We start from the raw sequence: 22,497 nt of genomic DNA on the forward strand, positions 1-22,497 counted from the left end.
GTCATCAAGAGATTTACAAAGATAGAGGAACAAGCACACTACGAAAGAATGGCAGATGGTATTATTGTCAAAATGGAAGCGAGCTGGTGGTCAAGTCTAGTAATTCATTGAGAGCTACATCGTGCCTCAACTTCCACACGTGAAGAACACAAGGTTTCAATGTCTTAATTTATTTTACAGATATTCTGCTGACGAATAAGCAGCAGAATCCACAGACGCTCCCCAGTGCAGGGGAAATCCACGTGCATTCCTGGGAAACTAAACACATGTGTTTGCTAAGACCCACACTGTTTCCAGAGAAGCTGTGAAATCTGACAAGGTCTCACACAAGAATTATACTGATGTAGGTCAATCCCTTTTACCAAATTGCTCCCAACTTACATTATTACAAATGAGATCACGATGCCATTTAGCCTCCAATGGAAGCAAAATCTAACCCATAAAGATGCATCTGCACTTTGGTGTTCAGCAAAATGGAAGTGATGAATCACACTCATGCCCTAAGAGTGGCACAAAGCAGCAATCAGCTTGAGCTGATGTTCTGGCACTAGTTAAGAACATACTCGTGACTCCCCGTGTTCTGAGTTCCTCAGTCCTTGAGATGAAGCTCCCATAGTCTGCAGCAGCATAAAATACAGTCACTGATGATATTCAGAGTGCATCCAAAAAAACTTCAGAGCACACAAAAAGTGTTTAAAAATAATTTTACTAGTCACAATTGACATTTGAGTTAAAGCTTCATTTTGAATTAACACCACACCACACTTTGGAATTGGAACTGAAAAACGCCGTGTGACATGATTTACTATCGTAAGAACTTGCTCAGAATATGAACATGAAGAGGCTCAGTGAGATGTAGAATGACCATAAACTGTTGAGCTATCAGTTGGATGTTACAATTACAGAGAGGGTGCACACTGGGCAGCAAAGGAGAAACCCCAACCATAGTTTTGTCAGCTCAGTGCTTATTCCAGGAGAAGAGTGGAATCTGCTGACCAGCCTCCTTACGTCTGCTGCCGCCCTAATTTCTTCTTGAAGTCTCCTTGGATTAGTAACTACAACTGATTTTGCAAGAGCTCAATTCCTGGTACTATGGCAAGCAGAACAACTAAAAGCTGGGCTACACTGAAGAACCAAATTGTCATGTTTACATAGAACTGTAACTCTTTGAAGCATTGCAAAATATTGACTAATTAATTCTTAGAGTATCCATGAAGACAGCAAATAAGATCTTGTTCTTTATGCTTGGATTGAGCCTGCCTAAATTGCAGGGAGCTTGGACACCTTGTAGCAAAATTATACCTGTGGAGGCAAGATGCAGTGTATTTTCAAATAAAGCAGGATGTCAGGTCAATCCTGTACTAGGAAATAAAAAGGTGAGTAGGTGGCTGCCTTGCAGTATTCCTGGATGTTAACATTCCCCTCTCTGTCCATAAATACCTCTGAGAAAAAAATGTTTAATGGGCCCCCACAGAAAAGCATATTCCTTCAACTCTGCAGCTTAAAAAGAGTTTTGTGGCTTTTTAAAAGAAAACTTAAGCTCTATGCCAGCTTCCACCTACTTTTTGTCTTTCTTTATATACTTAGTGCTCTGGTAAACAACAAATATTCTCTTCTTAACAGATCAAAGAAGACTCTTAGAAGCGTGAGGCCTTTCAAAGACAAAATGAAGGTAGACCACGGGGGCCAAGAGTAAGGGGTAAAAGGTAAATCACAACTGTACCCCCAATTAATTTGCTGTTTCCTGTCAGCCATGAGTCAGGAAAGCTACAGGACTGAGGCCATCCTTCCCAAGCTGGTGGAGCCAGATGGTGTGATGTGATAGAGTTACTATTAATGTTTGCATGCTGCCTTCTCTGGACTAATCAAGAGTGCTGCTTCATGCTGGCTGGGGGAAGAAGGCTGCAAAGCCAAGGAGACCTGTCATTCTAGGGAAACATGAAGCAGGAATTTCTCTTTGTTCAGACAGGATTTGGTTTCTATAGTAGGTTTAGGCAGATTTTTTTCAGTAAATTTTTATTTAAGAGAGTTGTCACAGTATTGGGAACACCCCTCTTCAAAATGCACTCAAATTGACATTTTTTATTTGGAGTCGTGGATCATTGCTCCGTGGGACTTCTCTCCCCCCCCAAATCGTGCTCTAAGATAATATTTGATAAGTAAAAGCAGTAGCTCACAATAGTCACTTCTTTTACTCCCTGCCACAATTTAGCACTTTACAAAGAATTTGCAAGAGTTCCTTTCACTGAACTGAAAAAAACACCACAGTGCTACATCCTTTTCCTGAGCTTCAACAGAGAAATTCAGGATATTTCTTTACTCTTTCAACCCCATCAGTGTAGGATTTCTCAAAGAAGGAAGCATTTCCAAACAACCCAAATTTGGATACAATTTTGATACTGGAGCACTAACAATTGCCACCACCTTAAAATCACTTGGGCCACATCCTGCAGCACTTACACTCATTCAGGTAAAATGCCAATCAACCTAAATAGTGACTTCAAATCAACAAGGGCTTCATGATTTCACATACTGTCGCTTTTCATTTTTAATAAGGATGGATTTCTGAAGTCCACATCAGCTTCCCTCACAGGCAATTAAGGTAACTTTTGATCCTAAATAGTCCAGTTTTTAATTGTAATCTATTTCTGGAACATACTTTCATCTTAATATATTGCACTTTGTTGGCGATGGAACCCCCTTCTATCTTCCCATGGCAAGCAAAATGGTTTTTCTAATATCATTTGCCTTTGTTTTCATTTGAAAGGTCTCATCTCTATTGCTCGTGTTCTGATACTTGGTATATTCTCTTCTTTAATAAACAGTAATTCAACTACTGCTCTTTGTATTCTATAACCATAAAAAACACAGAATTTTTAAAAAATTGTTTTCTTTGTAATATTTAGTAACACAAAAGCCACTCCAAAACCTAGGCTGGAAGAAAATATTTTCAGCTAAATTACATTATCAAATTTCATGCAATTTCTATTAACAATATGAACTAAAATCTGGTTTGGTTTTTCATACTGAAGTGGTACATCTGATCTTCTCAGGCACAAATGCTATTTTTAAATAAAAAACTGCTTCTATAAATACTTCAGCTTTAAACACCCATAATTCAGTTTCTCCTTTTTTTTACATCTAGAATTGCAGCAGGGCCTTGGAGAGGTTAAACAACTACAAAAACCCCTAACATCCACTTAATGACTGCTAGTAGCATTTCCCCATGTTCAAAGCAGACTGTCCATAATTCAGAGGACAAGACAAGGTCACAGATAAACATCAGTGAACTGTGTCTGCTTTTGCAAGTTCCACACAAAAACAGTGCATCCCTAGGAACACAAAACAGACATAATAGATTGGTTCACATCAGAACACACATAAACACAAGAAGCTAATCATCTTTTGATTGCGAGAGGCTCTGGCTCAATGATTTTGCAGCAGTAGCAGCAGTCTCCTTTTGTATAGGGTTAAAAGAAAGGGAAGAAGTTGCTTTGTGGCTTTAAGCAATCAGAACTTACGCCAGGACGAAATTAAGCTCTTTGTAGACGAAAGTAAAAGGCTGCATTTGGCCTGCTACCATCTACACACTTGGCAGAACGGCACCCACAAAACTGCAGGGCACATCACGAAGGCATCACCAACTGGATTATCCTCTCCCACCAGAAAACACCCAGGCAGCAGGGTGGGAAGGAAGCTGTTTTCCACCACCTTATTTCTTCTGAATGTAAAAAGCAATCCCAGGAGGGACTGAGGGTACCACTTACCTCTGTGTACCACAGAGCATCTGAAAAGGCAAAAAGACACTGCACTGCCCTCCCTACCAACCTCCCTTCAGCTCTGATCAGGGAATGCACCCACCAAGTGACCTGAGCCATGTGCTCCTCCATAAAGTGGGGAGGGAAAACCACATGGCAACCGTGAACTCTGAGTAAAATGTCAGCCTGAGAGAGGCCAACACGTGGAAGTTACTACAAGTGGTGCATAAAGAAGGTGCTCCTGAATAATTTACTCTCACAGTAACAAAACATTGAGGAAAAGAGTGCTGTCACTCTGAATCCCCAAGTGACAATGACTACTGAATACTCAGAGAAAGATTAATGACTTCTGACATACTCAAAGCCTTTGTTATCAGACACTTGCTCTTAGCCAGTTCCAAAGGATAAGCCAGAGTACACCATAAAGTACACTGTATTTAAATAGATTTACCTGCTGTCCCACCTTTGCTCCCACCCTCCCCCCCAAAAAAGGAAAAAACATACAACATATTTTACTCTTGTTTCTCCAATACTCAGCACTGTTTAAGGTATCAATTCATTGCATCTTCTGCATACTTTCCTCGTGGTCTTTCATTCTTACCCCTACTCAGCTTTCTGGGTTCAGATCACATTTAAGAAACACACACTTGACATCTCCTTGCTAAACTCCCCATGAGGGAAACTACATCATTTGCACACAACACTGTCAATATTTTGACTGGCAAACTTGCTAAATACTGGAAATATTTCTGAAAAAAAAAGTTCCTATTTTTTCACCAGCAGAAAATCATCTAGACAGATGATATATTAGGTATCTTCAGAGGTATTTCATTAATATGGGCAAATCTGTGAGTGTAAAGAGGTTAATAACTTCACCAAGTTACACGAGATAAACTACTGGCCAGTGCATTAGCAATAGAAGGTAAAAATGATTGTAAATGCAGAACAACCATGGTCATTGCAATAAGAATCCAAAGCAAAATGTAAACAAACACGATCGTCATTGATTAAAAAAAAAACATTCCTAAAAGCTACAGGCCTACAGCTAAAATACATTCAAAATTTTCCTCTTGCAAATTTTTTCTTGAGAGTATCCATTTAACTTCCAGTCAATAGACTCTCTTTAAAGAAAGGGCACCAAGAGAGTCCTCTATTAGAAGCTATCCATAATTACTTCCAAGTTAATCTTTGCCTTGAGCAGCGTTTTTCTAGACCAGTTATCCCAGGTGATCGTGGCTTTGCCCTAGCCAGACCAGAATGGTGGAAGTGAATATCTAAAGTAGTGAATATCTGAAATAGCTGAAGTCTGGTATTCACTAACCAGGCACCTGGGCAGGACATGCCCAGGCATTCCCTACAATGGAACGTGGAGGGTAAAAGAACCCATAAATTTTTGCAACTAAGCAAGGTTTTTGTGACTGTGCAAGCAATAAGAGACCTCAATCAAAAGTTACTGAAGTCACAGGACCACACTGACCTCAGTGAATATTGCAGCTGTCCTAAACAAAAATGGAACTATTAAGTATTCCCTAAATCTGCAGTTTCAAAGGTTAACAGGAAGGACTTGGTAAATTATTTCATCTCTAACCTCAAACACTTGTTCCTTCTTCACTCACATTGACCACATGCAGCCTTTCCCACCCTATTTTTATTTCAAAATAAGATGAATATAGTATTTCTGCATCTCACTGAGGTATTGGTGAAGTTGAGACCTTGTAATGAAAGAACTGAAAAGCCACATGAACTACTAAATGGTGTTACTAAATGGTACTCTGTAGTTTGATTTTCATTTAAAAATAACCCCTCTTTAACACAACATAAGTACAAGGCAACACTACTACAAGGCTTTTTTTTCAGTTTTTGATAACAAACTTCTAGCTGTTTGGATTGAAATTTCTCAGGTTGGAGGTTGACTTTATTCTGCAGGTTTCTGGAGAAAAAAAATCAGTCATTTTTAAAAGAAGGGTAAGAAGTGCTTTATCCCACAATATTCAAAAATTCACACACTAGAAATTCCCAATGAAAATGGATAATAAATGCTTCAGAGCCAGGACTTGCAATCTGATGAGCAACGTCGCCCAGATTTCAAGGCCTTCTGTCATGTACATGACTTGAATCTTGTCAAGTTAAAGTTCCATAGAGGAATTGTGACTTCCATATGCTCAGTATGCTATAGGGCCAGAACCATCCCAGAACACACGGGGCACTGACCTTAAAAACTAACTGGAACTTCATACCAGGATCTCTACACACTTCTGCAGGCATAGCCCCTGTTTTTTCCTCAGGGCTGACATAAGGAGTGTGATCACCTACACTTGTCACCAGTTACTCCTGGTTTCCAAATGGTAAAATAAGGGCTACGAACAGAAATGTTTCAGCTGCTTTAATAAAGTGTGCAGTAAAACCATTCTGCTTATTTGAATTTGGGGGTGGGTGAAAGTGTGTGTTTCAGGAGATGCATACCAAGAAAATGACATCCAAAAGGCTCTGAATGATACAAGAATGAAGCCTCTGTGAGTACAATCCTCACTCTGTTTCCATGGAATTATAATATTTACATTATGTTCAAGTACTACTTCCTGACAGAACCCCTGGAATACCTTACTTCTGTGACACTGATTTATCTTCTCTACCTTTGGAACTAAAAGACTGAGTGAAGAGGTTGTATTTACAGTGAAATCCCTTTCCCTAGGAAAAAGGCACATCTCTACAGTGAACCACTCTGTAAGTCCCAGCAGGAGTCACAGTCTTGGCTGATGGACAACAGGGAAGAGCAGTTTGAACACAGTTTTTCCAACTATGATGTCATGGCTGTTTGGAGACAGCCACCCTGTCATTTGGTACTCCAAATCAAGCTGTAATCCTCCTTCCTATGCAAGAACTCGGTGATGGTTCAATGAAGGCGACTAAGGAAAATTAATTTTCCATCAATTAGAGAGGGACAAAGGCTGTTCTTGCATGTACTTCTCTAATAGAATGCCTTGATGGCCAAATTCAATAAAAGTTGAAAAAAAAAGCTAGGAATTTGGGCCTTGGAAAACAGAACTCAACTTTTACAATCATCCTCAAAAGGTGATTTTTCAGCTGTAGATTATCAGCTGTTCTTCTGGGACACTAAATACCTCTATGAGCCCAGACCTTCAACGACCTAATTATTCTGTCTTATTTTTCAGTAATCTCTTGTTTTCCTTGTCCTTTGGTAGGATAAGGAAATGTCCTACTTTTTGACAGTGTCCTCATGAATGCCCTATCCTCAAAAAGGGGAGGAAAAAAATACCCCAAGCATGTGGAATACTTCCAGTCATGAACCTGTGCCTATTGATGGTGCATAGTAAGAGCACAGAGAATGCTCTTCCCATTTTATAACCTGTTGCACTTCCACGTTTGTAACGTCACAAGGAGTATTTTTTTACTAAAAGGGTTTTTTTTTGAAGCTTTATATCAGCTGAAACGTGCAATAGCTTGTACTATACCACATCCCCATTTAATCTCTGAGGATGTAACCTAGAGGTGTGTAGCTGACTCGTTTCCCCACATGACAACTTTCTGGTGTCCTGGACAGTCATAAACTTCAGTTTTCCAATCATACCAAATATCTCCTCCCCTCATTTGCTTCCCTTTGCTTTGTTTAGAATGAGTGACCGAAACAAAATGGTCATTTTCATAAGGCATTCCTTTTTCCTCACACAAGACACAAAACAATGTATTAAAAATCAAATACATACGGAAGAATTGAACACGACCTGAAAAGCCGTTTCTAACCTAATTTCACAAAGGTCACTAACTGCTCTGTACATGTACACAAGGACACTCAAAAATCCTAACAGTGGGCTGGGCCTGCATTCCAAAAAGTCATCTTGACCTTCTAATCCCTTTCCCTGGAATAATGCTCTCTGATACACGGCTCGAAAGTCCACGTACCAGAGACTGGGCAACAATTGACTATGAACAGTACAGTCAGTTCACTTCCCCAGAACAAACAGCAATACCTGCTCTTATTAGCCTTTTTACTCTCCTGAGAATCTTTATGTAATGTTGCATTAGTAGCCTTTACTAAATTAGAAAACCAGAAGGGAAGATAAATCAATATGAATGTACGTTTGCTGATATTGATTTTTCCTCTCACAGTCAGCATGGGAATATTGTGGCTCCTATTAATACAAGGAGTGGAAAAGCGTTGGATGGTTCTGTTTGGATAATTACCCAGTAGTTTGGGAAACTTATTCAAACTTCTTTAGTCTGTAATTCTGAACTAGACACTTCATGAAATCAACTCCTTCTCATGAATAAGCATGTTAATATGTTGATGACAATTTCTTGATGTGGCTTATCAAGAAGATGGCTAGGAGAGGCATTCAGCCTGCTATTCATAAAAAGAGGATGAGGAGCTGGGCGGTGTGAAGGTCAAGGGCAGCCTAGGCTGCAGCAAACACAGCATTCTGCAGTTCAACATCCTGGAACAAGTTGAGCAAGAGAAATACTGGAATCACAACTTTGGAATTCGGACCATATTTCGGTTTGTTTAGGAACGGGCTGTGGGGGATCCCTTAGAAGCCAGGCCTGCAGGGTTAAGTGACCCGGGACATGTGGTTGGTCCTCGTGGAGCCCCTTTTGAGTGCACAGGTCAGTCTGACAGGCAGGAAGCTAGCACAGATGAACAGGGAACTCCCATCTCAGCTCAAGAACATGGAGATGGAAGGCCAATGCCAAAGCTCAGACATGGCTGGAAAAACTGAGAGATTAACGGGAAGAAGGGCTGCTGTAAGTACTTTGGCAGCAAAGGGAAGGCTGGGAAGAATATGGCCCCACAGCTCAGTCTGGCAGGGAAAGCAGTGAGACAGGACATGGATGAGGCTCAGGTACTCAAAGACTGTTTTGCCTTACATCTTTTCCTGTTTATTTTTGGGTTTAGAGGGGCTGTTTGGGTTTTTTTGTGGAGAAGGCGTTTAGTTCCTGGTAAGGTTTGTCTTTAGGCCTTCAGAGTCTCCAAGCCCAGTGTCAGTCTGTGGGAGAGGAGCACTTAAGCCAGTAGGACATACCCAGATCCTTGGAACAACATGAGCTGTATCTGAAGGCGTGGAGAAAGGAGGCCAGTGTCAATGAAAGCTGTCCTCTCATTTTTGAAAGGTCATGACTATCAGGTGAGGTTTTTGATGAACAGCAAGACAAACACCATATCCATCTCCAAGAAGGAGGAGCCAGGGAGCTGTAGTCAACCTAACCTCAGTTCCTGGAAAGCTCATGGAGTAAGTCATCTTAGAAGCCATATCCAAGCACACAAAGGATAGAAAGGAACAGCCAGGTTGGAATGACCACAGGCACACAGTGCCACACCAACCTGACTACTTTCTATGGTAAGATCACTGGCTCTGTGGACAAGGAGAGGGTAATGGGTGCCACTTACCTTGACTTTAGCACGACTTTTGACAGCCTCCCATACAACTTTGTGGCTCAGTTGCAGAGCTGTAATATAGGTATGAAAGAAAGATGAAAATTTCCCTGGACTGGCACAAATCGCAAATGCCAAACCCTGCCCCTGGGATGGAATAATCCCATGCACCAGGAGAGGCTGGGAAGCAGCTTTGCAGAAAAGAGCCAGGTGTCCTGGTAGACAAAAAGCTGAACATGAGCAACTAGCATGCCCTGGCTGTGAGGGAGGCCAACCACATCCTGGACCTACTCAACAAGGATGTTGCCAGCAGGTCACAGGGAAGTCATTCCATGAGACCACCACTGGAATGCCTCATCTAGTTTGGGGCTGCTCAGTACAAGACACTGCAATAAGAACAAGTCCAGAGCCTCTAAGAGAATTAGGGGGCTGAGTGTATGAGTACAGGCTGAGAGAACTGGGCTAAGATTGAAGAAGAGATTACTTAGATTACTTGTTGCGGTCTTCAGGGGTTCAAGAGGAGGGTATAGAGCAGTTGGTGCCTGCCTCTTATCAGAGGTGCACAGCAAAAGGATGAGAGGCAGCAGACAAGTCATAAAGCAAGAAACTCCCATTAGATGCAAGGAAAAGAATTTTTATTATGAGGGTAATAAGACACTGGAATAGGGTGCCCAGAAATGCTGTGGAATCTCCATTGCTGTTGCTACTACTTTAGTTTTAGCCAAAGATCTGTTCAGAAACATTTTTACAGAAAAGGCAAATTGGGGATCTTTTTCTCCTGTTACTGTAGCAGTTGAAGTACAGTATTCTCATTCACAGAACAAAGATCATATTCCTCAGTACCACAGGACAGCTCAGAATCAATGCAACTACAGAACTAATGTGGTGATCATTCTCCCCCAGTACAGCAAGATGGATTTGCCATGTGAAAGGAAAAACCCATAAGTCAGGCGATCTTATTCACTTACACTGAATGAAAATGGAGTCATCACTCATGGACCCAATGTAGATAAGAGGCAAACAAACTTCAGGAAAGCTTTACATCGTCTCATTGCTTGAAATTTTTAGTGATAAGTAAAATGAGCCTCTCTCTCCTTTTGGGCCTGTGGTTTTTTTGCATACAATCACACACACATGTATTACCTAAAGCTCAGACAAAACAGCTTGGTTTATATAATTTTTGCAAATAGCAATATCGAAGATAGAATGTTAAAAATAGTACCCCACACCTTTTCCTTCCTCTGGATCCTAAACCCCAAATCAAACCACAGTCTCTATTGACATATTTTAGGATAAGTATGACTTTCAGGATAAAATGTAACTTCTGTTTGTAAGCTGGAGTTAATGATACCTAGACATTTGAAAATGTTAGACCGCATCATCTCTCTTGGAACTGTACAGAGGGCTTCTACATCTTGTGGCAACTGTTGCCAAGTAGTAGGGAAAACAGAGATGCTTTCTAGCAGGCTTTATCATTTCATAAATGCTTCCTCAATCATTACAACGTTTTTCTTGGTGATCAATCAACTTCTCCCACAACTGTTAAGTCTACATCTCTTTCTTCCTCGAGAGAAAATGCCTGTTGGTCTGTATCCCTCAGAAACCCCTCGGAGACAAAGAGACAGAAAATGTGTGTGATGCTGTATCTGCTTTCCAATTGCTCAGTGCTGCATGAGGGGAGACTCTCCATAGGTTCTGTTCCATAGCAGCAGCCACTTCCAACTAGGTCACGTCACAATCAGCAATTAAAGTCACCCAAAAAATGGCTGTGGCAGAAGGACAGTTCTTGGTAATGACAGCACTCTGTTTACCCATCCTTGCGCTCAGCATTTTCCTTCCATCAAAACACTCCTCTTACTCCATTTCCAGCTGTAAATCTACCTGAATTTTCCTGCCCTGAGACCTACATGAAATGTCCTTTCCATTTCATTTTCTTCCTAGCAGGTGTCCCATTCTGGCTGCAAACCTCCTTCAGTTCTGCCTGCATGCCAATCCTGCCTTCCACTCCACCACAGCAGGTCTTGCTCCACCTCAGCCCTGCCTCCTGTAGTCCATCCCAAGCTTCCTGGTCCTTCTGTCCCCTCATGACACCAGCTGGGGTTCATGCATCCCACCTGCCCAGTCTGGATGTTCCTGTACTGCACCAACGATGACACAACACTCTCAGCAGTTTTCTTCCAATCCTCGCCTCCCCTTCACAATCGTGTTGAACAACACGACCTCCAGATGCCCCTTTCCACCTGAACCCTTCTGCAATTCTGAGAGCACCATGAAATGCTGTATTAGCTGACCTTTTAATAACAGAACTCCCTCAGAAGCCATGCAAAACAGTTACAGAAGGATCTTTCCTTAAAGCTGAGTAGCAAGTCAAAATTAAACAACAAAAAACCCCCGACAAAAATGCCCTGAACCCGATTTAGTTGTACAGAGTCTTGGTAGGTTTACTAGTGCCTCGATGACACAGCAATTTCACTGTAGATAAGAAAGCAAGCTCAGCTGAATATTGTAAGATTAATTTAGGATGATAATAAAATTAACAGATTTGGGCAGTCCAGCACGAAAAATAAGAGGGGGAAAAAAAAAAGAAACCCTGTCATGTTACTCCTCATGGAAGCTTTCCTTTGAAAAATCCATGCAGTTCATGTTTCTGTCAGGCGAGGTAATATGCCTGTAAATTTAATCTGACAGAAGAAGCAGCACAGCATCGCCAGAAAATGACAAAATCAGATTGCAAGAGAGGGACAGCCAAATGCCTTCACAGCTCTCAGAATCCACTGAGGGAAACAAATTCACACAACTGTAATAAACCCAGACTCAGACACTTACTGGAGGTTTGTGGTGATAATACCTTTAGTTTCCACTTCAAAATCTCATTCAAAAGTGCTTAAATCTTCTACTGACTGCCTGATGGAAGGTGCCTTTGCCCAAATCCAACCCTTCTAAAAACCAGAGATAGACTGCATTTATTGTTTCCAAGGGCAACACTTCAAATGTTACCAAGTTTTATTTTCTGGTACAGTTACACAAATCTGAACTCCTTTTTCTACCCAGGCCTTTCTCCTCATGCCCACAAACCTTAAAGCAACACAAATAATGACCAGAATGAAGCTTTAAAATAAAAATGAAACATTTTTACTCTTCAGGAAGCTGCAGGTAACTGCATTTGAAGCATAGAGGTAATTGTGGATCCTTGTTGCAACATGCTGCATAACAAAAGGAAAAAAAAAAAGGTCAAATTTCGGCTTGAAAGGAAGCTTACTTTAAAACAAATCTCTCCTTCATATTTTCTAGCCAAATAAAGCCAGTAACAAATAAAAATGATCACCCAAGGTGTTGTGCCAAAATATAAAGAACATGCTATTATACTTTAGGTGATCTCACCTTAAAAGACACTTAAAATAGCTTTTAAGGCTAACTTTAGCCACAGAAGGTATATTTGTGAGAGCCTTCAGCAGCTCTGCCCACCTGGAGGAGCAGAGCTGAAACAGCCATTAGCAGCACAAGAATTTCCCCACAGCAATATCCACGGGCAGCCATCAAAAATACAAAAGCAATGGGGGAATATTTACGACAGAAACTTCCCTTTATTTGCTTGGTTGCTTTAACTTTAGGGGTCCTTCCTTATATCATCATTTATCTGCTCTCTGAAATTCAGTATCGTTACTCTTCATTCGCTTATGTCTAAAGCCATGAAATGCTGTGTCAGCCTTTAACACCAACATTCTTCATTTCAAAAACAAACAAACACCACAGCAAAACCCAGGAAGAGGCTTCTGTCGCTTGAGAAGGAAATAATGCAAATTCTCTTAATAAAGTAACACCGTGACAGCTAAAAGCATGAAGTTATTCAGACTTTCTCCTTCCACTTCCTCAATTAGCTCAAACAAAAGCTGGTGGGAACGTTTAGAACTCATACCAAGATATTTTGGCACCACAGGCACAGCTCCCCAGCACCACCAGACTCTCTGCAGCAGCAACAGTGGCTCTGTGACGACTCCACTCCCTTCACAGGGCAAGAGCTGCTATGCCAGGTGAGGCATAAAAATGAGGTCCTGACTTAATGTAATTATCTGATGGAACTTTCCATACTAGGAATTAATTAAATGGGGCCATCTTCTCTGGAACTGGTTGGAAAACACCTCTTTTAGAGTAACAGGTGTTTGATTCTGCCAAATTAAATGGTGATTAGCAGGGAGATGTGGTTGGAAAGGTATAATCTTAGGGAAGATATAATTGCTACTGAATCTTATTAACCTGTGGGAAATAGCAGGACTGCCTGATCCTCTTCAATATTTTGGTGGCTTGTCTAGCCAAACATCTGAGCAAAGAATGAAACTGATGGCCCCAAACAGTTTATGTCAGTTTATCAGGACAGCAATAAAGTAATGGCTATCAATAATTTTTAATGAACTTCAGCCCATACAGTTGTGGTAACAAAATCACAGAAAAAAAAATCACACACTGGCTCCAAATGGCTGCCTTCTCATGATAAAATCTAGTGTCAAATTTTAACTGTGATTAAAGTGGTATGGGGGTGGAAGTAAAGGAATTTGCAAAGTTAAACCTTACGAGAAATGCTGCTGAAGTCAGTGTATTCTGTTGCATTAAATAAATAAAGGAGGAGGAAAAAGCCTTCTGTAAGTTCTGACAGTATTTCTTCTTTGCTGTGGCAGGAAAATCAACAGTATATGTGTGGAACATTATCAGCATTCGAGAGAGACTGGAGGATGAAATTTAGACTTTTATTAAGAGATCTGACAGAATCATACTCACAAATGTATAGCTATAGAAGTCAGGCAAATTTGGGGGATAAAGGCAACACAACCAGGAAAAATATTCCACACACAAAACATTCCACATATCTTCTTTAGGTTTATCATATTCTCATTTCTGGTTATCTAAAGATAAGACACTGAAATTACATAGTTGCTTTAAAACATTGAAAATCTCACATTGATAAATTTTTTACTGATTAAATGTACACAAGGAAGACTTTTTCTTTTCCTGAATAACACTAAAATTCAATGCAGTTCAATTGGTATAGACTCTCCCTTGCTCCACCTGAAATAAGTCTTTTCCTGGTGTTAAACTTGCTTTTCCAGCTTGGATTGTGCCCTCTGAAAAGTGACTGAAGGTAAATCTGAAAGAATTTTTCACTCCACTAGCATAAGATGTACACAGGAATTTAGAAAGAAAAAAACGTAGCTCTACTAATTATTGTAGGTAACTCTCCTCTAGCTCTCCTCAAGCTAGACCACGGGCAAGAACTAGGCCTATAAAAAAGGTAAAAGCTCAGTACCTTGCAAATAAATGCATAGCAAAAGAGGAAGTAAGGAGATATATTTTGCTAAATGATTCTGATAGTAAGTCAGTCAAAGAGGAAAAAGTCCTTTGGTAAAAACCTAGGCTCTTACATGCAGGAAAAATGCAACCCTCAACTGAAAATCATAGTAAATTACAGTTAATTATTATGTGGAATTCCAGCATTCCAAATCCAACAATGCTAAAGAACACTATCCCATTCCTGGGTGGACTAACATTTGCAGAAGTTCTCAAAACAGTCTCATAAACTTCACCAGGGAGCCACACTGCAGACAAGCACGTGCCTGCTAAGAACCCAGTGTGCTGGGGTTTATCTGGGGGCAGGGGGGGAGCTGTTTAGAATCGGAATGAAAGCAGCCAGATCTAGTGCAGAGAGAGAGTATTTTAACAACAGCAGCAGATGAAACTATAATGGTCTGACCCTACACTCATGAAGGAGCCTTCAGCAAGCAACAAATTCCTAATGAAAGGACTCAAATTGTTTCAACCATTAGGGCTGCAGTTAAGAAGTGGTCTCAGAGAGTGATGGAGACTTTGAACTTTTGAGCATGAGGAAAGTATTCCAGTGCAGTCTACTGAAAGCCTTTATAAATGTGGCCTGAAAAGACCATGTATTTCAGTTGAGCCTGGGAAGGGATGCAGCCAGACCCCAGCTCAAAGCACAGGGCTCTGGTCCCCAAAGGGGGAGAGGTGCCCTGCTGCAGCACTGAAGGCACACACCCAGGAATACATGGAGCACGGATAATCAAGCCTTGTTGGATCATCCTGGCTCCACCAGAGCAACCTGCTGCTCCCAGGAAACCAGCATGCTGGAAGGCATTGCACAAACGTGTTTCAGTGGCTCTGGATGAGTAAGGGGAACTTATTAGGGCTGCCTCAGCAAGCTCTCCTCTAGCAGGGGCAGCAGTGGTGCTACCAGTCAGACAGAGTGAGAAGAAAATGATGGCAGCCTTTGGGAAGGAATGAAAATGAAGAGGCAGCTACCATGCAATAACAACTCCAAAGGGGCTGGGGAAGAGGAAGTGAGGCAAATGAGGTGCTCAACACTACATTGGCTCAAGCGATTGCTGCTGTTTATCAGGAACAGGTGCAGCTCAGAGAAAGGAGCGAGTGTGGGCAGGTAGGCAGGCAGCCGGGCAGGCTGTGAGCTCAGCAGCGCTGCCAACACTTGTTCCTCACACAGTTCACTTCCACCATCTGTCTGGTTCACACTGAGGCCACGGACACACCTGTGCCAGGCCAGAACCAAGGTGCCAGCACGGCAGGACTGAACGCCTGGGACCTGGGGCAGGGTTGGCACATGCTCAGCAGTGCCACCAAATACATCCACAGAGAATCACATGCTCAGTGCCAATGATTTGCTGGAGGAAGCATGCCTGAATCTTTACAAGTGTCACGGATTCTTTGACTGTGAAGGTTTAACAACTGCTGGAACAACCCTCGTGAAAAGGTTTGGCCTAAGCATCTCCACATTTGTTTTAAAGGAGACCTTCCAAATGTCATGCTGCATGGATTTCACCTTAAATTGGTGTGGATATTACCTACACAAAATCCTCTTCATACCATATCAAAAGCAAGATGTGGTTGGGGTTTTTTTAACAGAACACTATCCAGGTAGGTAGAAGACAAAAAAGTGACATTCTAATTATATACTTCATGGAATTATGACATTTTGAAAGCTAGAAAATTACTTTGTTTCATAAACAAAATTACAGCAAAATCACTCCGACTCGATTTTATAGTTATTATGAACTACCCGATTACTGACTGTGAGAGAAAGAACCATAGTTTAAAGAAACAATGTTTTTAAGCTGTGACATTTTTGCTGAAACATCCTTAAGTTTTTAGATGCAGTGAGAATTCACAGTGTTTCTCTTCTTAACAGCATCCTGTTTCATTGGAAAAGTTTTAGTCTACTCTCAAGTGATCCCATGAAGCAGGGCAGAATTAATGGCTTTGTTAAGTATATTTACTTCAGGCTAAATGGAAGGAGCAATTACATCCCACTTATGCAGGAAAACAGCTGGAACCAGCTGAAGGTACCTCAGGGTGCAACAGAAAATATAAAAAGGCCTGATCAGAAGCTTGACAGGTTTGCTGACTCAAAACACCATGTCTGTCCAGCTGTGTGAGAAAGGGGCACAGGGACCTGGGAGGGAGGTGGTAAAAAGCAGCACGCAGGCAAAATATCTGACAGGTCTGCTTCAAGATATTTAACCTCACAGCTGAATTTTCTTCCAGAGACCTCAAGGAAACAGGATGCTCTACAGCCTTCCTACAGCAAGAGAAGGGCACAGGAGATAACCTGGAGCCAGTCAGCCTCTCTAACACAACAGATGTGCAAGGCTTTGAGTATTGCTTACTGCTTGGCCTGGCAAAAGAGGCAACAACAGAAACAAGGTAAGTTGTGACAACCAAAAGGCACCTTATTTCTGCCTCAAACATTTTTTTTTCAGGCCTGCAATATACCTTCTACCATCTATATACCAGTATATACCATCTATATACCAGTATATACCATCTATATACTGCTTTCTCCTACACGGTAACAGTAACTTTTTAAATTCAAATAAATAGCCTTTCAAACACAATTTCTGCAGCGCACTCTTCCTTATGGGACCTTTCCAATGTGCACCCCACCCAACCATCACCAAAAAAAAAAAAAAAAAAAGAAAAAGAAGAAAAAGAAAGCAGGGCACTTTTTAAAAGTATTATTGTTGGAGGCAGGGAAAGCATCTGTGAAGGAAAAGTCCAGTACTGGGACTCCCAGAGTTTCACACTTCTAAGCCTTGGTGACAAGTTTGGACTTTGTGTAAGCAGGAGAATTGCTAAAGAATTGAAGATGATGGCAAACAGAAGCCCCAGCACATGAGGAGGAATGTGCTTAAGGGTGCCTGGAAACTGTGAATTGAGAACTATTTAATCAGCAAAAAGAAACTAATGTGCATCTGTTAACTACTTAAGCAACAGCTGACTTATCTTTCCTACTTACTACTTTTCCTCTTTTTTTTTTTTTTTTTTTTTTTTGCCTTTCTACTCTGATCATGTCCAGACCAAGGACAGCAGTTTTCCTTGTCCACCATGAGCCCATGTATCTTCCTTGCTGTTACCGGATCTGTAGGTCAGCCAGAGCTTGGCAGTGGAACTGCTCAGAGCCATTTTCCTACCACAAGTATCACAAAAAACACTTATAAAATTCTAAACTCTAAAGCTGTGTTTCATCACAGCCCCAAATGAAACAAGGTGGCTTTAGACACGGAGGAAGTGAGAGTGAGACAGATTATAACTAGAGTATGCTCAGATGTTTCCTCTCCTAACACATATTTACAGAACAAGCTGTAGGTCCTCATTCTTCATGATGAAATTTTTAGTGGCCTTCTGAGAGACAATAAAACCTACACAGTCTCTCCTAAGTCCCAAAACCCAGACTTTCTTTCTGTCCATTTTGACAACATGGCCATTCCTAACCCCGTGCAAGACACTCACTGTCCCTACATTTAATGCTATGAATTCCCAGCTTGCTGTCCCTCAGTTCTCTCCTCTCCCCACTTCACACTGTGGCAGTCTTTTCCCTGGGCTTGCCCATTTGCTCTTGGAACAGATGCTACTGCTCACTCTATCCCACAGGCTCCATCTGGCCTGGAGTGAGAAGAAGGGAAGAAAACACTATAGCAGATCTCATCCTCTCTGTCCAGCTACTGTCCTTTTAAAAATGTTGTGTCAGGAATATCGCAAACAATTAAGACAGCATCCGCTACCACCACCTTGGTTCTTCCAGGGTACCCTGCTCTCTGGAATTAAATATATCACCCTACTGCTTCCATATAGGGAAGGTGGCAACTGCCTCCAGAACTGCTACATCAGTCTGAGGTGATGAGGTAAATAAAATTTGCTCTTGCAGGGGTTCAGGCAAGAGGGTTAAGCAAATCTTTTCAATGTAAGTATGTACTGAGCTTATCTGCATGCCACATAAAGCTCACGTATCTGCTGTAAACTGTTGGTACCAAAAGATTAATAATAAATATGTATGTCTGACGGGAAAATGTGGCAACTGAATCCTTGGTCTTGTCCATCTGTTGCTTGCTGTTTGTATAACTCCATATTATAGTATGCCTGTTTAGGTTTCAGCTGCTTGCCGCACGTATGAGTATATATATAAATACGTGTGCGTGTGTATATATATCCACACGAGGGGCGTGTGCTGGTTTAGTTTGCAGTGTTGCTCCCCTCGGCTCGCTGCGGGGCTGTGTGAGTGTGTGCCCGCAAACACGGACTGCGTGTGCTCAGCGATCCCACCCCGCTCCCGGCCCGGGGCCGGGCGTGCCCGGGGCTGGGGCCGGGCTGAGCGCCCGGGAAGCGCACACGAGCTCACGGGTACCGGCGCTTACAGACACACGGGCTGGGTGGGCTCGGTGGGGCTCTCCATGGGGACACCAGAGCGCCCACACGGAGCCACAGACGTGCTCGGGCTGGGTGGGCTCGGTCCTGCTCTCCGTGGGGACACCAGAGCGCCCACACGGAGCCACAGACGTGCTCGGGCTGGGTGGGCTCGGTCCTGCTCTCCGTGGGGACACCAGAGCGCCCACACGGAGCCACAGACGTGCTCGGGCTGGGTGGGACCTGTGGGGGTCATCCCAGAGGAGGATGACCTGGAGCAGGTGACACAGGCACGCGTCCAGGTGGGTTTGGGATGTCTCCAGAGTGACTCCATGACCACCCTGGGCAGCGTTCCAGGGCTCTGCCACCCTCAGTGTAAAGTTCTTCTGCGTGTTGAGGTGGAACTCCTCGTGTTTTAGTTTGCGTCCGCTGCTCCTCGTCCTGTCGCTGGGCACCACTCAAGGCTGGCACTTTCCTCTTGGCGCCTGCCTTGGAGATATTTACATGTATTGATGAGATCCCCCTTAGCCTTCTCTCTCCTGGACTAGACGGGTCCAGCCCCCGCATCTCCCCTGCTAAGGGATGAGTCCAGCCGGAGCAGGAGCGGGAGCACCGCAGCCCTCCCAGCAGGACAGGGAGCCACACGCCGAGCCGGAGCTGCAGCCACCAGCCTCAGCCCGGCACACGGCGTCGTGTGCGGGCCGGTGTGTGCCTGCATGCTGTGTCCAGCTGCGGGCTCCCCACTCCCAGTGCCCCCGCGTCCGTCCGTCCGTCCCTCCGTCCGTCCCTCCGTCCCCGGCCCGCCCCTCGCCACCGCCCGCAATCCCGCGCGGCCGGCGCTCGGCGCTCGATTGCGGCGGCTGCTCTCGGGCGGGAGCCGGCGCGGCGCGGCTCGGCGGTGGATTGGTCGCGGCTGCGCGGCGGGCGCAAGATGGCGGCGGCGCTGGGCCGGGGGCTGGACATCAGCCTGGCGGCGCTGCGGCAGCACGACCCCTACATCAGCGGCATCGTGGACGTGGCCAGCCAGGTGGCGCTCTACACCTTCGGGCACCGCGCCAGCCAGTGGGTACGTGCGCGCCCCGCCCCGCCCCGCCCCGCCCCGCCCCGCCCCGCCCCGCCCCGCCCCGCCCCGCCCCGCCCCGCCCCGCCCCGCCCCACCGCCGCCGGGGCGGGGCCTCCCTGGGCACGCCCCGCCCCCCGCCGGGGCCGAGGTGTGAGGGTGGGGAGCGGGAGGGGCTCGCCCGTGCTCGCCGGTGTTCCCCGGTGCTCCCCGGTACAGCCGCTCTGGGCCCGCGGCTCTGGGGGCCTGCAGCGTGGCGGAGCTCTGCCGCGTGCAGCAGCGGCTGTGGAGGCTGGGGTTTAACGTGGAGCTGTGGGAGAGAAGGGTTTGACCTCGGGTCACGGACGCCCGGGGTTTAATGTAGGATTATGGAGGCTGGAGTTTAGTGCAAGCCCATGGAGGGTTGTGGAGGCTGGAGTTTAGCCCAGGTCTCGTTTTTAAGCAAGGCCATGGGAGACTGGGGTGCAGCCCCGGGCTGTGGGCCTCAGGCGCTCCTCTGCCCTTCCAACAGCTGTAATGGAACCGAAACGTGCACAGGGCAGTGGTGGAGTCACCAGTGCTAACAGCGCTGTTGTAAGATGCACGAATGGAACTACCATGGGGAAACTTTGGGTAATAGAACGTTCAGGCTCGTTACAGGTGGTTCTTGGCTTGTTGTAATGGTGAGACTCAGGTCCTGTATTTGAAGAACCTGCCCAATCTGCCTTCTGTGTTGTTTTCCCTCATTTCTGTCCCAAACATTCTGTTCCAAAGCGGGTGCCCTTTGGAAAGTCCTCTCTCTCCCTCTTGCCTGTGTGTTGTGCTCATGTGTGGCCTAGAATTAACCCAGTGCAATGGTGATGTGCCTTTAGCCTTTTCATACCTTACCTCAAAACCTGGGTCAACTGCATGGTGACCCGTGCTAGCTCCAGCCTCTCCCCACCAGCCCATGAAGTTGGGTTTAGTTATTTTTTCCTGGCTTGAGTGAGACAGGTGTAACTGATGGTACTGGTAAAACAGAGGAAAGGGGGCTCACTGATGGTGAGCAAAACAATGCCCTGTCTTCAACTTCTTTACTGTTCCATTTCTGCAGGAGAAGACAGATGTGGAGGGAACGCTGTTTGTTTACACGAGGTGAGGAGGCTACATTTTAACATAACGGGTGAAACCTGTGGATATGGAAAAGCTGGCTGGAATGAAGTAAAATGCTCCCCCTTGCTCAAGGGTGAAAAGAAACTGAAACTGGCAGAAGCAAATGTGAGAAAGAAAACACTCTGAAGGAGACATTACCTTGTGTTTTGATAAGACTTCCAAATGTGGTTTAAATCTCGGTATGGGTAAACTGTAGGAATTTTTTTGTGTCAATTTAAATAAGATTTGCAGTTTAAAAGTGTCTGAACAAAAATGAGTGAAATAAATAAAGATATTGCTTAAAGGAAGGGAATGGCAGAGCTTTTGAAATACTGTGTTCCCTACTTGGGGAACTTTCATACTACCTGAGTCTATTCTCTTTTTTTTTTGCATAATACATCCAACATTTTGGGTGATTTTAATGCTTTCTTTTAGCAGCAACTCTGGTTGTGGCTTTCAGAGCATCATTTTTTACGGCATTTGTAAAAATGCACATAATGTTTGTTCTGTTGCGAAGCCTGCCCCGTGCTGGGGTTTCCATGCTGGTGCCCCAGCATTTCTCTGTGACTGTTGTTAAAATCAGAAAGTTACACAGTCAGCAGGTCTTGCAGTAGCTGCTGGGGTGTAAGGCCAAAGCAGAAAGTTACTTTTTCAACTTTTATGTCAAAGAGCATCCGGTAGGAGAGCTGAGAAAGCAAGAGGTGGTTTTGAGACGACGAGAGGGGTGCGTGTGAGGTGACAGAGAGGCCCAAGAGCCTGTCAGCTTTGTGGGAAGTGGGAATGCTGGTTCCAGTCTTTCCAGCTCTCTTGTACCAGCAATGGTACAAGAGCAATGTGGCAATGGTCATCAGTAATTTTTCTAAGCTGCTCTCAGGTGAGGGGAGATCAGATGCTGTTAAAATTACCACCACGAGAGGAAAGAAGCAGCCCTTTGTTGTGGTGGCAGTAGGTGGATGTGGCAACTTGTGTGCTGCAAAGCAGAAGCAGTGTTTCCTGGTGTGTTGGTTTCAAAGCTCCAGAACTGACAACATGAAACCTCCTACTTCTGGTATTTGTTACCTTTCACTGTTCTTTTTGTTGCCTGAGGAAGTTTCCATTTAGGGCAGAAGTTGCTGCCTGGCTGCCCTTTAGGCAGCAGTATGGAACAGGCTGTGAACGGAGAGTAACATCATCATCATCAGCTTTAACTTTAATTTTCTGTGACTTCTGCAGAAAAGACATTGCCAACAGACATTTTGGAGACCACTGGTGTTGCCTTTGTTGCTTCTCATTACCATAGTCATAATGTAAAATGACATTACTTGGGCTGGCTTATTTACTGCCCAGCTCATCTTTGTGAGTTTTGAGGAAGAGTTAAAAAGCCAGACTTCCAACTGGGTTAATACCAGTGGAAGTGGACTGTTTGTTTGTTTGAAGTGAAATATTGACCCTTGCAAACAAGGATTCTTGTCAAAGATTTCCCTTTTGTTCATTTTTTGGTT

At 43.9% G+C, this 22,497-nt stretch overlaps 2 protein-coding genes and 2 long non-coding RNA genes across 11 annotated transcripts in view; 2 read left to right on the forward strand and 2 right to left on the reverse strand.

Annotated features, from left to right (window-relative positions):
• CACNA1C (calcium voltage-gated channel subunit alpha1 C) overlaps positions 1-22,497 on the reverse strand; it is a 467,253-nt gene that overhangs the window by 435,095 nt on the left and 9,661 nt on the right. The gene's annotated exons all lie outside the window — the stretch shown is intronic.
• LOC138104409 (uncharacterized) lies at positions 12,264-13,171 on the reverse strand. Its single transcript, XR_011148057.1, has 2 exons — positions 13,064-13,171; positions 12,264-12,350 (listed from the first exon to the last, which is right to left on the reverse strand). It is a non-coding gene; the product is annotated as an uncharacterized lncRNA (long non-coding RNA).
• LOC138104410 (uncharacterized) lies at positions 14,835-18,512 on the forward strand. The gene is made up of 3 exons (XR_011148058.1): positions 14,835-16,083; positions 16,711-16,869; positions 18,097-18,512. It is a non-coding gene; the product is annotated as an uncharacterized lncRNA (long non-coding RNA).
• Positions 19,778-22,497, forward strand: part of DCP1B (decapping mRNA 1B) — a 41,264-nt gene continuing 38,544 nt past the window's right edge. For 3 of the 8 annotated variants that reach the window (XR_011148055.1, XR_011148054.1, XM_069003655.1), the window contains exons 1-2: positions 20,130-20,518; positions 20,979-21,019. Coding sequence is in view for 5 of the 8 variants with exons in the window: in XM_069003655.1 (XP_068859756.1) it covers positions 20,423-20,518; positions 20,979-21,019 (137 nt within the window). In the remaining 3 variants the exon portion in view is untranslated. The other 5 variants (XM_069003656.1, XM_069003657.1, XM_069003653.1 and 2 more) reach the window with 5 other exon arrangements.

Source organism: Aphelocoma coerulescens, chromosome 1A (genome assembly GCF_041296385.1).
Source record: "Aphelocoma coerulescens isolate FSJ_1873_10779 chromosome 1A, UR_Acoe_1.0, whole genome shotgun sequence".
NCBI classification, from domain to species: Eukaryota; Metazoa; Chordata; class Aves; order Passeriformes; family Corvidae; genus Aphelocoma; species Aphelocoma coerulescens.